Source organism: Pseudorasbora parva, chromosome 10, assembly GCF_024679245.1.
Source record: "Pseudorasbora parva isolate DD20220531a chromosome 10, ASM2467924v1, whole genome shotgun sequence".
NCBI lineage: Eukaryota > Metazoa > Chordata > Actinopteri > Cypriniformes > Gobionidae > Pseudorasbora > Pseudorasbora parva.
The window spans coordinates 5,681,483-5,698,664 of record NC_090181.1 but is presented as its reverse complement, the minus strand read 5'-3'; the positions used below and the strand labels follow the sequence as shown (position 1 = coordinate 5,698,664).

General features: G+C 38.4%; 1 protein-coding gene across 1 annotated transcript; it reads left to right on the top strand.

Annotated features, from left to right (window-relative positions):
* The first annotated feature begins 12 nt into the window (after positions 1-12).
* On the top strand, positions 13-15,227 carry slc4a1ap (solute carrier family 4 member 1 adaptor protein). The gene is made up of 15 exons (XM_067454952.1): positions 13-364; positions 2,087-2,530; positions 3,045-3,240; positions 3,326-3,454; positions 6,207-6,267; positions 6,436-6,575; positions 7,913-8,073; positions 8,172-8,241; positions 8,332-8,524; positions 10,100-10,208; positions 10,302-10,539; positions 10,784-10,891; positions 11,049-11,125; positions 13,253-13,322; positions 14,181-15,227. Exons 1-15 carry the CDS (start codon positions 20-22, stop codon positions 14,228-14,230), a joined length of 2,391 nt encoding a protein of 796 aa, XP_067311053.1. The 5' UTR covers positions 13-19; the 3' UTR covers positions 14,231-15,227.
* The last annotated feature ends 1,955 nt before the right edge of the window (positions 15,228-17,182 follow it).

The following is a 17,182-nucleotide window of genomic DNA, read 5'->3' as shown; positions in this document are numbered from 1 at the left end:
GTGTTACACCAAACACACCATGTCGCTAATCAAACACACGATGGAGTCTGAACGCAGCGGGCAAAGGGAAATTAATAATCACACTGACATGGAAACAGAGAAGAGCTCGGATAATAAACAGGACACCAGCAGCTCTAATGAAAACACAGATGAACCTTTTAAGAAACCGGATATTTTCGTGGCTCCATCTCTCCCGGTGAGGAAACCAGGAGGATCAAACGCACCCAAGAAACTCGCAGAAGATTTAAGCAGCAGATCAGAGAATCACGACACGGATCTTGATACTAAAAAACAGCCCACAGACACTCAAACAAAGCCATCCGACCATCCATCATCCGAGAGAGCAGGGGAACAGAACCAGAAGGTGGGTCAATTCAAATAAAGCTTCATAAAAGCTGGTTTTGCATGTAATGCAATATGTAATGCATACCTTTCAGGCATAAATAGTGTGTTTAAACAAGTTCCAGTTGTTAAATAACATTTCAAAGTGCTTAAATGCATTTTTTGACTATTTTTATGTAAACCTTGACAAACAAAACGCTATATATAACATACTTAACTTGAAATGAGCAGTCTAAATAATAATAAAAATAGCATATAACCAAATAGTTGTATGTACACTGTAACAAAAGTTTGGAAACGTTACTATTTTTAATGTCTTTGAAAAAAGTCTCTTCTGCTCATCAAGCCTGCAATAGATAAACATACGGGGGGGGGGGGGGGGGGGGTATATTGTATATGGATCGTACACAATTAAGTATTATTGTGGAATATCATTACAATTAAAAAAAATGGTTTTCTATTTTAATACTTTCAAATGTAATTTGTTCCTGTGACCAAAGCTGAATTTTACTTCAGCGTCATTACTTCAGTGTCTTCAGTGTCACATCCTTCAGAAATCATTCTCATATGATGGTTTTAATGTCAATGTTGGAAACCGTTGTGCTGCTTAATATTAATTTTATCATTTAAATCTTTTTTTTTCCAGGATTCTTCTGAATAAAAAGAATTGCATTTATTTAAGAATATAAATGTTTCTAAAATTTGAGGTCAATTTTTTTTAAAGAAATTAATAATTTTATTCGGCAAGGATGTGTTAAATGGATCAAAACTGATAGTAAATATTTATATTGGTAGAAACAAATCTATTTTAAATAAATCCTGTGCTTTTTAACTTTTTATTTATCAAAGAATCTAGGGGGGAAAAGTATCATGTTATTAAAAAAAACTATATCATGCAGCAACTGTTTTCAGCATTGACAATAAATCCTCATATTAGAATGATTTCTGAAGGATCATGTGACACTAAAGACTGGAGTAATGAAGCAGAAAATTCAGCTTTGATCACAGAAATAAATTACATTTTAAAGTATATCAAAAAAGAAAATCATTATTTTAAATTGTAATAATATTTCACAATATTACTATTCTTTTCTGTATTTTTGCCTCCCTTACATTTGAGTACCATATACGAATTGCTGGGCAAATATTTTTAAAAGATCATCAGCTTTAAATCTACTGATATTTATAAAAATGTGTTTATATGAAAGGTTTCAAACCTAAAACAACGCCATGGTATTTCATTTTTTTATTATTAAGACACCATTTTGAATTTTTATTTAATTTTATTTTTTTATTTAATCTGGTCATTTGTTTGGACTTTTTGGTAGTTTAAAATTACAAAAAATTTAATAATAATGGAAATACTTAACGTTAGGGTCCAATTTTCACTATTAACTAGTTACCATTAGCATGCATATTACTAGGATATTTTCTGTTTATTAGTACTTATAAAGCACATATTAACGCCTTATTCTACATCCCTTAATCTACCCAATACCTAAACTTAACATCTACCTTACTCACTATTAATAAAGTTTCTTAAGGCAAAAGTCATAGTTAATAGTGAGAATTGGACCCTAATATAAAATGTGACCACATGTATTATTTAAATGTACTAAAAAGGAATTCAAACTTATTTGAGTTTTATAGAATAAAGTGACAAATGGCATGAAGTTATCAAATTATTTTAAAAGGAAATAATGCACTTAGACACACAATTATGCACATCATGTCATTGACCCAGGTCCAGCCCAAACCAAGAGACACCAGACCCAGGATCCCGGCCAAACTACCTCCGGCGGGCAAGTTTCCTCCCCTCCCGTACACCGAGCCCCCGTGGGGATGCGTTCCTGACATCAGCTACTCGTTTGAGCTGCTGAAGAACGGGGCGATACTAGACTCTGTCCCACTGACCCAGAGGAGTTACTTTGTGGTGGGTCGGCTGCCGGTGTGTGATGTGTCTCTGGAGCATCCGTCCATCTCCCGCTATCACGCCGTGGTTCAGTACCGGGGTACAGCCGGGCAGGACGGGGGCGTGGGAGAGGAGAAGGGCTTCTTTGCCTATGACCTGGGCAGCACGCATGGGACATTTGTGAATAAGAACAAAATACCCCCTAAAACGTACATAAGGCTCCGAGTGGGACATGTTATAAAGTTTGGAGGAAGCACGAGACTCTTTATTTTACAGGTATGTATTTATTAAAGTGATAGTTCACCCAGAAATGAAAATTCTGTCATTTACTCACTCTCAAGTTGGTCTAAAACATTGAGTTTTATTTCTTCTGTTGAACACAAAAGAAGATATTTTGTAAGAATGGACTCTATTGACTTCCACGGTAGGAAAAAAAAATACTATAGGAGTCAATGGCTAACGTCAGCTGTCGGGTCACCAGCATTCTTCAAAATATCATATTTTGTGTTCAGCAGAAAGACAAAAGAGTCTCGTACAGTTTTGGAACAACATAAGGGTGAGTAAATGATGACAGAATTTTCATTTTTGGGTGAGCTATCCCTTTAAAAGTGCACACATACCACGCAGTGACTACCTAATGGAAACTATTAATGTTATTTTAATGTTATACACAAATGTTATCATGTCAAATCAGGCAAATTTCAGCAATTCCGTGTGTAGTTGCTCACTATCTCGTGCTCATAATGCTTGAACGCGAACATTAATTATGCTAGTTCATGTCTTTCCCCAGGGTCCAGAGTTCGACGAAGAAGCAGAATCTGAACTGACAGTGACAGAGCTCCGAGAACGTGCTAGAAAACAGAAAGAAGCTCTGGAGAAGAGGATGATGGGTGACGGCTCAGACGAGGATGAGGAGGAGAAAGAGGAGAAGGAATCCAGTGCTACAAGGAGCTCCTCAGATGATACTGGCTGCTCTTGGGGAATGGGTAACAGAGAGAACAGATGATCAGCGGTCTATTTGAACTGCCTGCCTGTTCTTAGTGAATTCACTTTGTCTTTGTTATTTTTTAGATGAAGAGGCAGCGCCAGAAGAGGATGAGAATGAGGAGAATCCATTTGCCACAGAATTCCAGGAGGATCAAGAAGCAGCATACTTAAAAGATCCTAAAAAAGCCTTACAGGGCTTCTATGATAGAGAAGGTGAATATTAACTTGATTGGTTGATTGATTTGATTGGTTGATTGATTTGATTGGTTGATTGATTTGTTTTGATTTGATTGATTAATTGATTGATCCACCAATGAGAAACTTCTCCTTTCGCTTCTCATAAAAAACTAAATTGTACACATACACTATCAATATAAAAGTCGAACTATGGGGTCTTACACAATGTAGTTTTAAAACTAAAAACAGACCTTTTTACAGATTTGTCCATTCATTTACCATGTTTTGAGGGCCATAAAAATGCAATATTTTTTAATTGTTTTGAAACCGATACCGTTATCGCCTCTGTACACTATAAAAACCATTTTTAGTACATTGTTGTCATTTTGTACATGTTTATTTTTATATTTTTAACGCCGTATTCAAACGGGGCGTAGGCGTTAACGCATGACGGAGGGCATGGCTGAAGCTTGGTGCTGACGCGATCGTCATAGTGGCAACAGCCAATCACATTAATAACGTACTTGCCGCTTGGACCACAACACAACAAAAAAAGCATCTTTTTATGACAGCTAGTCTGTGAGACGAAATGGATACCGATTTGTTTGTTTTTGCGAATGCGATTGCTCATGTAGTTGTTGTCAGTGCACTGCACAGGTGCTCGAAGCTGTTGAGTACATACAATCCTGAAAAAGCGCCGACAGCGGGAAGAATATCATGTTCTGGTCCGGAAGTTGCGTCTGGATGGTTCGCTGTTTGAGCAGTAATGAACGCAATTGGCTAGCGTCTGCTGTAGGATATTTGCATACGGTGATCTGATTCAGGGTATCCGCGGGGTCTTGAAAAGTCTTAAAAGGTGATAAATCAATTTTGGGAAAATTAAGACCCTTATAAAGTATTAAAAAGTCTTATGACGGCTTTATAAAGTCTTACATTTTGAAAGTATTTTGTTCAAGCTTTATCAAAAGAGTTTGACTCCAAAAAGTATTTATGAATATATTTATTTTCATCCCCGTAAGTATTAAAAAACAATGGGGCGCTCAGTCTGAGATCGGCTCGGAGCGCGCGCGTCAGGGATGGAAATTAGCACCGCCACCTGCCAAATGCGGCTGATTTTGAGTTATGGCGGGTAAGCTGTTTCACCTCTTTGTAAACTTTGTTTAATGCATGCGAGTGCTGCCGTATGTTCGCATATGACCAGTCGTTTTCTCCGTCATCACTCGCGTGAAGACGCGCTGTGAGACTCTCACAGCGCGCAAATATTGAGTTCTCTTTCAAGTCTTGCGCTTAAACGGACAAACTCACACAAGAAGTATGTCAACATGTCCATCTTGATGAGTATCCTAGCAGACATAGTCTGAATATGCCTTAAGAGGTCTGTATAGTATGCACAGTCGAGAAAGACGAGCATATCCCTGGATCAGGTCTTAAAGGCGCAGTAGCCTTTACTGCTGCCTGAGTGATGTCCTTATATTTAGTTTGACATTAATCAATGCTCTTGATTGAATAGCTTTTGTAAGTTTAATAAGGATTAATCTTTCATTTAAACAGTTAAATATGCAGTTATTTTACATTTGATTACTTAATTCAATTTCTGCACCTTTCTGCAGGCCAGTAGGCATGTGCATTATTATTTAATGAACATGAGTGAGGTCGAGTTAAACATTTTAGTTTGAATTTTATTTTTCGGTTTTCGACTTTGGTTTCTTCTTTTTTGGTTTCAGCCAAGAATTTTGATTTCGGTGCATCCCTACTGACAATGTTCTGATCGGTATGTTGTCAACACGCTTCAAAGTTGCCAAAACGAATAGTTTCATTCTGGGGACTAAAAACCATAAAACTGGAAGCCATAAGACCACAAATCATAGTGAAAATGTCAGTATTTCATTGAGACTTGAGATTAAATAAACTGCTGTATTGTAGAGCTTGTAGTATTAATTTTCACATGCAGTTACACATTGTCAGTTAAAAACAAAAAGTGGCTGGTAAAAGCATTGAGTGGTAGAAAAAAGTTAATTTCCATCCCCGGCGAGCGCTGTCCATGGGTGACGTCATGTATTTTGCGAAATGCGCAGTTAGGTGATGTGTCGCCCTCCATACGTTGTAAAACAGATATGCAATATAAACGATACAAAATTGGCCTACGATAGAGATTTTAAGTCTACATTCGACTACAACTGTTTATTAAAGGTTTGTTGCCGATTAGAACTTGAAGTGCGATGAGGTCTTAAAATATTTTGAGAAGGTCTTTAAAAAGTCTTAAAAAGGTATTGAAATTAACTTCAGGATTCCTGCATATACCCTGTGATTGGATGGCGCCTGCGCTGGCGCTTGAAAAGTTGAGAAATCTTCAATTTCTGCCGCTTGCAATGCGAGTAAAGCGCTGCAACGGAACCCATAATTCAGTTCGGCAGCGGCTGATGTCACCCATTCAAAGTAAATGGGAAGCGTTAACGCCTACGCCCCGTGTGAATGTGGTGTAAGCGTACGCGCACAGTCTTGTAAAGTATACTTCTTTTGACTTGTACACTTTCTGAGCAATCTCTCACCGCGTGTTACAACCCATGTAAATACTGCAAAAAAAATAAATGCCCACGTGCAGCCTGTTACTAAAATCTGACTATGTGTGTTCTGATGACGAAACTGCATCACGCCCCAGTACGCTGACCCCGCGTACGTGTAAAAAAAGTGAAGTATAAATTGGCCTTTAGATGTAAAACTAATTTTTTGCCACACACACATCCCTGAAGTCACATACATGTATTTAACTGTTTTTTTTTCTTTCCAGGAGAAGAGCTGGAGTTTGAATATGAAGAGAAAGGCCATGGCACTTGGCTCTGCAGAATTAAGTAATCACATAATCTCTATTTGCAGCCAAAGCCCAAAGCATATGCAACTATTTTTGGTTATATAGCAATTTAACACCAGCTCAGTGTCCAGTGGCTATACAATTATTGTCCACTTGGTAATAAATGATGCTGGTGGTTTTGGTGACGTTTGATTTCTGTGTCTTTTAGGCTGCCGGTGGATGATGCTATGGGCAGGCAGCTGGTGGCTGAGGTGACCCACACAGGGAAAAAGAAAGAAGCGGCCATCCAGTGCTGCTTAGAGTCCTGCCGCATCCTGGAGGCCCGCGGTCTTCTGAGACAGGAGGCAGGTAGGCAGACAACAAGTAGTCTTACCAAAAACAGTCAGATTAATGACACGGCTCAGACTCGTGGAGCTCTCGTCAGATGTGCCATGCGGATCCCCTAATCCGAGGTCATTTACATTTATGCATTTGGCAGACGCTTTTATCCAAAGCGACTTACATTGCATTCAAGGTACACATTTTACATTATTGTCAGTTCTTGCTCTCCCTGGGAATCGAACCCATGACCTTGGTGTTGCTAGCGCCATGCTCTACTGGTTGAGCTACAGGAAAGCTACATTTCGACAGAGAGTTGACACACATCCGGTTCACTCATGTCATTCGCTCTGGAGTAATAGTGTTGGTGTTATAGAGCCTGAATTTTGGCACGGGATTATGGAGATAGCAATTTTTGTCACGTAAAGGTGCACATAAAATGCTCTCAAACAGCTCGCGAGTACCAATATTTTTCGTGGCTTATTGCACTTAAATGGTCAAATACACACAACTGTGAATTATGTCTTTTGTGAATGTAAACCATTGAGAAAGAAAACGCATGTCTATCAGTTTAGATCAGGGCTTAAGCTCTTAAAATGACAGCTGCCTAAAATTTCTGTTGCCATCTGTAATTAATGTTAGACAAACAACAAAAGACGAAGAGAAAAGCATAACTAATTTTAATTGATAATTCAATTATATACATTTGATTACTTTACTGCTGACTTTATGGACTGTTTACTTTTGTTGTACATTCAATTCAAAGTATAAAATCAAGCTCCTTATTTAATGTATTGCAACAAAATTAAAGCCTGAATAAAATCTGTTCATCATGTCTCTTCAGAAGAATTAAACCCGACTTAAAATGGATAAAGATTTGAACAAAATTAAACTGCTCCATTCATATAAATTACTGTTACAATGTGTCTTGTACTTTTTAAAGCTTGAAAATATTGATTGCTTAGACTTTCAGTGGAAGGGCAAAAAATTAGGAGATATTATTAAAAATGCCCAATTTTCTCTGTGGTATCAAATATTGATATTCTTCAGAGTATCGTATCGGAATTAGAAATTCGTTCTGCAAATCTGGCAGATTGCATGAAGGACCTCTTGGCCTTTGTTTCATGACTGAACTGGATATTTGTCTTTAAGAACCTGTAATAATGCGGACAGCATTATTGTAGGCTTTCCTGTAGCTCAAACAGTAGAGTGTGGCACTAGCAATGCCAATGTCATTCCCAGGGAAAGCAAGAACAAAAATGTGGACCTTAAAATGCAATGTAAGTCACTTTGGGTGAAAGCGTCTGCCAAATGCATATATGTAAATGTAACCCACTCACAAGCGTTCTATTTTTGTCTCTTTGCAGTGTCCCGTAAACGCAAGAAGAAGAACTGGGAAGATGAAGATTTTTATGACAGTGATGATGACACATTCCTTGACCGGACCGGTGCGGTGGAGAAGAAGAGGAAGGAGCGCATGAAGAAGGCCGGAAAGATTCAGGAGCGTCCCGATACGTATGAATCGCTGGTGAGGAGGAACTTGTTATTTCATCATATTTCTTTTGTGATTACCCATGCCCTGTGTGTCCTGTACCTGCTATTGATGTAATATGCATTATTTCTTAGCTAGCCAAACTGGCCAAGGTTGAAAAAGAGCTGGCCGACACTGAGAAAAGGCTCAGTTCTTCTGGGAAAGGTGAGTCGGTGAAAGTCTGTCATTATTCGTATTTTTCTTCATATTTCATCATGCATAAGGTTGCACTTCCTGTTTGTTGTTCTCCTTCAGGAGGCTCCAGTTCGTCCACGGAGGATCCTCTGGATGCTTTCATGAGCGCAGTACGGACCGAGGTGGCTCTGGATGGTGTGGAGAGAAAGAAACTACATTTACATGTAGCTGAGTTGAAGAAGGAAGGTCAGAGACTGCGCAAGCTAGCAGAGCTGGCCAAACCTACCCAGCTGCCCTCATTACAGCCCAGCGGGTGAGCGCAGTGTTCACTCCAGATCCGCTGGCCATTTGAATATAAAGCATTTCATTTCGGATAATTGATTTAATGAAGGTTTAAAAGCATACAAAGCTGAAAATGTTCAAAAAATGCCAGTTCTAATGAATTCATGTCTCTCGTGCACATCTTTCCTAAGCTGCATGATTTAGATTTAAGCATAAATATGTAGGGAAATTAGTTTGTGGATTAATAATATTGCATTTTGTTCTTTGAGAATATATTCAGATGATGCATCCTTTTCTAAGAGTTTACATCAGTCTGTTTGTTTTAACTAAGAAATATATTACTATTGTACAGCAGAGTTTACTTCTCAAACTAATAATAATAATGATGATGATGATAGTTTATCAAAACATTAAGAAATATCACAGAATCATTTGTCCATGTTTTATTTTTAACAGTAAACCTCTGTTGTTCACCACTTTATTTGCCAAAAAAGAAAGCAATTGTTATAATTTAGTTGTATTATTTTAGTTTATTCATGTTTGTGATTCAGTTAATACATTTCTATTAAATCATTTTAACAAAACAAATCCAGAAAAATTCAAACAGACAACACAGAAGTATTATTGTTCATTTTCAAGGGGGTAATCTAGCGCTCGGAAAGCGTTCCACCCCTAGGGGCTGCCATTGCTAATCAAGCCATCACCTGCTGTTAGCATCCCATTGACTCCCATTCATTTTTGAGTCACTTTGACAGTGAATAACTTTACATCTGAGGCGTTTAAAGACTCCATTTGTCCATTTTTTATTTATAAAGAAACACGACAATGCATAAAAGGCTCCATTACCTTGTATCTTACACTATCGCCCCGTAGAAGCTGTTTTTGTAAAAATAGGCTAACGATTGCGTCATAACCAACGCGACTGTCGCACAGTTGAGAAATTACCGTATAGACAGGAGGAGACGCTCGCAGGCAATCTTTTACTGTCTGTGAGGCAGTCGGGGGGACGTGGAGACATAAAGTCTGATAAAGTCAAGCGAGAAGAATGGGGAGAAGCCCATAGTGAACCAAAAGCAACGGGAGAAAATATTTAAACAACGTGATTCACATTTCACTTTCCACAACTACTAGAAGACCTACAGCTGTCAGACAGGAGGCTTACGTCACATCTACGTCGTCAAGCTCAGTCTGAGCCTGCGCAGTTCGCTCAGCCATCAGGAAGTGAGTGCCTCTGATTGGCCTCATTTTCGGCCGTTGAAGTCAATGGGATAGCTCTGTCCATTTCTTTTACTGTCTATGTAAATTTTCATTGATTAGACATCCTTAAATTAAACAATTAAATCAAAAACCAGAACAATTCAACATATAATTTTTAATAGCATAACAAAAAACATCTAACTGATTTCATAGGGCCCTAAATGTGATATTATTTTGTGTGATTACCACTGTTTTTGTTAATACATTTTTATTAAATCATAAAACAAAAGAATACAGAGAAATTCAAACAGGTAACAAAGAAAAAATAAATGAAAAAGCATTTCAAAGGGCAGTATTATTAGACCTCCTTCTTTCCCCAAATTTTTCTATTTTTATTTTATTTAAACAGATCCAGTAGTCAGTCCATGGACACCGACAAACCTAAGAAGTTGTCTCTACCTTTGTTTGGAGCCATGAAAGGAGGAAATAAATTCAAACTGAAGACTGGAACAATAGGAGTGAGTCTTTCCAGACTGAAAAAGAAACATTACCTTCAATGATTGAAATGAGTTAAACATTACTCTCTCTCCCTCTCTCCTCTCAATGAGCAGACTTTACCCCAAAAGCGAGCCAATCTGCCTCCTGAGCTCTTCAACATGAAGGAAATGCCTCCTGGTGATGAGAAAGAGGAGGAGGAGGAAGAAGAGGAGGAGGAGGAGGAGGAAGAAACAAACAAAACGGCCAAGGCTGGTGTTACAGATGGTGATATGGAGGTTATTCATGCAGAGACGGCCAGCCCAGAGCGCTCCAGTGCAGACAGCGCAGAAACGCTGACACGCCACCCTAATGGTTAGACCTTGACCGCTGTCTTAACATGGGTACTTAGAAATGTGTTGAATAGTGTCATTCTATTTCCCACCACAAGTAGGCAGTGTTGTGCTGCTTAACAAATGTGTTGTTTGATGTCCACTTTTGAGATTTGTTCACAGACACGAACTCCACAACAAAAAAACTAGACAAAATCTAAATATTGATTTTAAATTAGTCCATAGCTAATAGATATTTACAAAATCATTTCTATCTGTGTGTCTAGAAAATGAAGAGCCTAAGCACCAGACTGCTGCAATAGTTACATCTCATGAAAAAGAGAAAAACAAGTCATCCCATCTTCAAAAAAACAAGAGTGACTCTCCTCAAAAAGGTAGAGAATCACATATTCTGTGGCATAAATGTGACATTTCTTCTACTGGTCCATTGATTGCAGTTACATTTGGTGTTTCTAACTTCACCTTTAAATGGATAATGCCTGACAATTGCCTGATACATGTTGTTTTTAATTATGATTCATATCCCAACAGAAGGAATAGACAATGGTGTCTCAAATGTCCAGAGTCCAAAGACAAGTGCAAAGAAGAAAGTTATTGGCCCAAGCAAGGTAAGTGTTCATGTAAATGAGATCTGTATCTAAAATTATTTAACTAGTGCGCTAAATAAACCATTTAAGGTTTGGACCCACACCTTCAGTGGCCTCAAAAGTTATTAACTTATAAAACTAAATGTGTTTGGACATTTTCTGGTTGTCAAGCAAGACGTTTATTATGATTAATTATGTGGTCACTATGCAAGCTAGCAAAGCTTTTGGACTTTATATTCATTGGGGGAAAAAACCTGAAAGAAGTATCATAAAAATGTATCATGGTTTCGATTAAAACAATAAATGTTTCTTGAGCAGCAAAACCCTATATTAGAATAATTTCTAAAAGATTATGGGCTCTATCATACACCCGGCGCAATGAGACACCAGGTGCAACACAAGTGGGTTTCTTTGCTAGTTTCAGGAAGTTCAATGCAGTTCTCGTCCGTTGTTTAAAGAGCAAATGCACTCGTGCCCATCTGTTCACCCATGTGTGTGCTGATCTGAAAACCAGGTGTGTTCAGGAGCATTGTTGATGTGTGTTGCTATATTGAGGAACTGAAACGACTGCGCCATCGACCAACAAAAACCTGGACTAAAGTCAATTTTGTGTGTTATTTAAAGGGCACGTTAGTAATATGCACCTATAAACGGGTACACAACCCACATACACTATTTTTTCATATACACTGACTCGCAGCAGCACACAACCATACCAAATATTATAAATAAAAGGATTACAATGTTAAAGATTATTATTGTATACATAAAGGTAGGCATTTTTATATGTCATAATGGATAGTCATTGCATGTATCAGAATGACCTATTTGCAGTAATGACGAAGGATACTGGCATTTAACCAATCGTGTCAATACACACATGTATTTAAACGGTCTCGTCAGGTTGAGGGTGTGTATATTCCTCCATGTAAATATCGAATCCGCCATGGGGTAAGCATAACTGGCTTTTAAAGGGAATGGGAGATGAGACTCTGATTGGTTTATTACATATTATGACTCAAAACACACCCATGACTCATTAGGAGAATAGGTACCCTTTTTGACCAAGTAGCAAAAGTGGATTTAGACACGCCCTAAGTGCAATTGAATCATGCGCTTCAGACTATACACTCAGATTGTTAAAATAGGGCCCTAAGTCAGGGTTTTTCAAACTGGGGTCCGGGGACCCCCAGGGGTCCTCCACAAGGTTCTATGGGGTCCCCAGAAAAATTTCAGAGGATTAAAAGACAAAGCAAAAATGGATAAAGTCTACCAAACAATCTAACTATTTAATTTCTAACTGTTTATCTAACAGTTTCAATGTATTTTCATAGATAAAAATATATAGATGGATAGAGGAAGGGGGTCCCCCATGAAGGTTCATCATATTTGGGGGTCCTTGGCATCATAAAGTTTAAAAACCCCTGCCCTAAGGGACATGTAGACAGGGGTAATGATACTGAAAATTCAGCTTTGATCACAGTAATAAATTGTGTTTTAAAATATATATTGCAATAGAAAACCGTTAAGGCAGAGACATATTTTATCCGATAAGAAGACATTTGCATAAACTATGATGAAAACACATTTAAATAAAGAATAAACCCCTCGATGTGCAACAAAACCCTCACGTGACGCTGCCTCAACAGAGGATGTGATTGGATAACTAGACTAACCAGCGGACCAATGGCATCACAGCATCTCAAATGTTGGTTTGATCGTTCTGAGCCAAAGTCTGTCATCAGAATGATTTGGTGTAATTCTCTCCCAGAAGAGTCTCACGTGATCGCGTTCACAAACACCAGCATCCGAACGCAAGAGAATAAGTCAAGTCACCTTCATTTATGTGGCGCTTTTTACAATATAGATTGACAGAGATAATAGGAAATGAAGAGAGATAACTTGGGCTGTACATCTGAGACACAAGTCATTTATGATGGAGGAAAAAAAGAGCCGCAGTTTCTTCCCCGACTGCAGCAACTTCCATTTTTATTAAGAATATTTTGTGACAATTTCCCCGGAAGTGACGATTTTGTTACCCTTGAACACATGGGATGGGGATGCTGCTTTATAAAACACAGCTAGTGTGGTTCTAGTAGTTGGTTTTCTTGTGCCCTGATATTAATATATTTCCTCCCATATTTCTAGCCTCCCGTGACCATGTCCAAAAAGTACCCAGAGGACGACCCTGACTACTGCGTTTGGGTTCCTCCATCAGGTAAAGCTACCCTTCTTTATACCTGTAGGCTGTGGAATTATTAAGTATTTAGTCCCACCTGTACTGTTAAGTGAAACTCTACTTGGTTTCTTATTTCTTTGTGCAGTCAGAAATCAAGCATTCTTGGCACTTCACACTTCAATCTCAGTTCACAGGCCCTCGCTGAATACTAAACATTATTTTCAGCGATTATTAGCTTTTTTTGATGTCAGGACATTTCAAACACAGTTCTGACATTTCAGAGGATTAGAGAAGTTGTGTTGTGGGAAAACACATTAATACCAGGTCAGGGAATTTACTACAATAATTAAGTAACAGGTCCATTACAAGATGTTTTTTTTTATTTCATAAAGTCCTTTCTAGTCATTTCCAGAACCCACTTTTATTCATCAAAGACACAACTTTATTGTTGTTATTTTAACCTTTCTGTTCATCAAAGAATCATGAAAAAAATGATCATTTCTTGTTGATAGACTGAAGAATATTTGAGTTGTATTTACATTTACAGCACATGTAATTATTTATATAAAAAATATAAAATGGATATTTCTTTCATTTGCCTTCTTAATAAATGTCCTTAATGGATAAAAAGTTCAAATGATTTAACTAACAACGAGCAATACATCTGTTACAGTATTCATTCATCTTTGATAATCTTAGTTAACACAAATATTTTAATATAAATATTCCATAAATGTAACAAACAATTGAACCTTTTATTGTAAAGTGTTACCAAATAAAGTCCTAGCCTACATTAGTTTAACTATGGAAGTTAAATGCATTGCGAATGCTATTTCATGTCTTTAACCAGACGGGTGAAACAAAGACATGATTGTATCCTGTGTGTTTTTTGAACAGGTCAGACTGGCGACGGTCGGACACATCTCAACGATAAGTACGGATACTAAATACAGAAAGTGGGAAAGGAAGGCTTCCTCACTAAATTGGAATCAGTTCATCAGCCGTTCATCTTAACCTTTGGGAGAGGAGAGCACAGATCATTTTCTCTCTGTGTCATTTTTCCCAACAAACACAGAATGTTTTGAGATGTTTCAAGCACTTGGTAATGGAAAACAGCTTGATTTTCCCTTCGCCCAATTTTCATTAAAATGCACACCTTTTTGCACACCTAGTCTGGGACCAAGTTGCCACGGATAGTTTTGAACTGGAGACCGCTTAAGGTTCAGAGAAAGATGTGTTTCCATAGGCACTTACTGTCTTGGTTCTTCTCCATGCGAGCACAACCATTTTAGTGATCTAGAAAAACGAGTTTTTTTTCTGCTTAACCAATTGGAAAATGTTGTCTTTGACATTTTCTTTGCTTCAAATGCATCATGCCAGCCCACTTCTTTTTAAGCGCCGCTGTTGTTGACAAATCTCTACCCACATCTTGCTGTTCTGGGATCATTTTAACAGCCTAAGCAGGGTCGGTGAGCACTCAGTCCGCTGTTCTGGGTCTCCCTCCTCAGTTTGGCTGAGTGGCCACGCTCCGTATGGCGAGCGCTCCTGTTGGATGCGGTTCTGTTGACTGCTAACGATGCCTCCTCAGAGAGAGGCGGCTTTACCAGCCATCTGGACGCTTGCTTGGCATTCAAGGACTGGGAGCAAGCTGTTAATGAATCAGTGTGTGTCTGTGTGTGTGTGTGTGTGAGCTCGGTGTACATTATTTGTGTGTGTATTCGCTTCTCTTGATATTAATGAAGAGTGACTCAATGTTGGTGATGTGTGAGGGAAGGATTAGGCCCCCCACATTCGCTACTACGCACTGGTCTCTCCCTCTGTTTATCCAACTCTTTTAATGCTCTTGAATTCTCCATTGTTTGGAGAGCGTGATTAGTCGCATATAAAACTATGTATTTTGTTACGTATCTTTTGTAAAATAAATGCTTTTTCCTGTCTCGTCAACATGGGAGCTTGTGTTGAGTATTTGGGGTGACCCTTCCATCATCTCAAGGCCTCTAGATGCTCATCATGATCACAACTTTGCTGAATGACCTGTTGTACACAATCTGTTGCTTGCCTTCTGTCGTCTGATTGACTGATTTTGCTGTGGGTCGCTAGTGGTTTTCCTACGTTGCTAGCCACAATTTTGACATCGATACCATGGGGAAAAACTGCCATTTAAAACTGTGTGTGTATACACTGCTTATCCTACAGGAAACTGCATTTGATAGGCATCAGATTGAACCGTATTATTCTAGAGTATCTTCTGATCAGGCTGCACACACCCATCTTGATGTCTTCATTCCTGGCGTACTTCCTTCATAGCCGAGCGCTGACGTCACACTCTGCTTCCCTGTACACAAACACACAGCTCATTGCTCTATTTGGGATCTGGCACAGATAGGCCTGTGGAACCAGCCCACGCTGAAATGAGAATACTCGTTAGGATGGATATGGAATCTGCAATGTTGACAGACTCGCTTAGCGCCCGACATGTACAAACACAGCAAAAATGACACAAACTACACACAAAAACAGTATTGCAGACTAGAGCTTCGGCTCTGCATGACTCCGTGGATGACCTGTAGTTCAACCTGAGCTGCGTTTGAAATTGCCCACTAATATACCCTCATTCACTATTTCCTACATTACTTCACTAATATAGTCCTCTTGAAGGCCTGAATGAAAATGACAGTAAATTCGGACACTGAGTATGTATAAACCTTAAAGGGTTAGTTCACCCAAAAATGAAATTGATGTCATTAACTCCTCCCCCTAATGTCGTTCCACACCCGTAAGACCTCCGTTCATCTTCAGAACACAGTTTAAGATATTTTATATTTAGTCTGAGAGCGTATCTAAGTGTATACACACTATACTGTCCATGTCCAGAAAGGGAATAAAAACATCATCAAAGTAGTCCATATGAGACATCAGTGGGTTAATTAGAGTCTCTTGAAGCATCAGAAATACATGTTGGTCCAAAAATAACAAAAACTACGACTTTATTCAGCATTGTCTTCTCTTCTGGGTTTGTTTTCAATCCTCAAATAAAGATTCAAACGGTTATGAATCAGCGTATTGATTCATGATTCGGATCGCCAGTGTCACGTGATTTCAGCAGTTTTTCATAGTGTGCATACACTTGTATACGCTCTCAGACTAAATATAAAATATCTTAAACTGTGTCTGAAGATGAACGGAGGTCTTACAGGTGTGGAACGACATTAGGGTAGGAATTAATGACATCAATTTCATTTTTGGTTGAACTAACCCTTTAATATTGTAAAAGCGATGCAGAGATGTTTTTATTACTCAACAACTTAACGAGTGTAAAATACCCTCCTAAAATGGATTTCCATTACTGTGTCCTAAATCACCCCCTATACCAGGTGTTCTCATAGTCTGCATTCATAGGACCAAATCTGAATTTTCATCCATGTCAGAGGTCCAGAACAATTGGTAATTACGAAACTTGTTTTTAATTAGCATGTATAAGAAATGAACATTTGTGTGTGGGGGGTGGGGGGGGATAAGTGCAAAAGTGGCAAAACAATTAATTTAGGTGTCAGCATTTTTTATGAACAAAACCCAAGAGGTCACGGTGCAAAATACAGAACAGCCAAAAGTAAAAAATACTATACCCTGTAATAGGGCCCTATTTGATGCGAAAGCCATTTATACACTGTTAGAGAGCTATATAAGGCAATTTATATGTTCAATATATTAGCTTACTCAACTGTCGTGTAATAATCACCATCATCACGTTGCATTTACAACATTTCAAATCCTTCAGTTCTCACTATCTCCAAAAAGCCAAGCCAATGTTGATTCTTGTTTTATTACGAGCTCTGTCACATTCTCTTTTTGTCAGCAGACTCTCCTATGTTCGGCTTTTGTTTAAAAATGATTCCCAT

What these genes read in the sequence shown, in the direction of transcription:
- slc4a1ap (XM_067454952.1), top strand. Translation starts at nt 20, where the DNA reads ATGTCGCTAATCAAACACACGATGGAGTCTGAACGCAGCGGGCAAAGG. An exon ending in GCTCAGTTCTTCTGGGAAAG is followed by an intron (nt 8,242 to 8,331) that starts GTGAGTCGGTGA and finishes GTTCTCCTTCAG; the next exon opens with GAGGCTCCAGTTCGTCCACG. An exon ending in GCTGACACGCCACCCTAATG is followed by an intron (nt 10,540 to 10,783) that starts GTTAGACCTTGA and finishes CTGTGTGTCTAG; the next exon opens with AAAATGAAGAGCCTAAGCAC.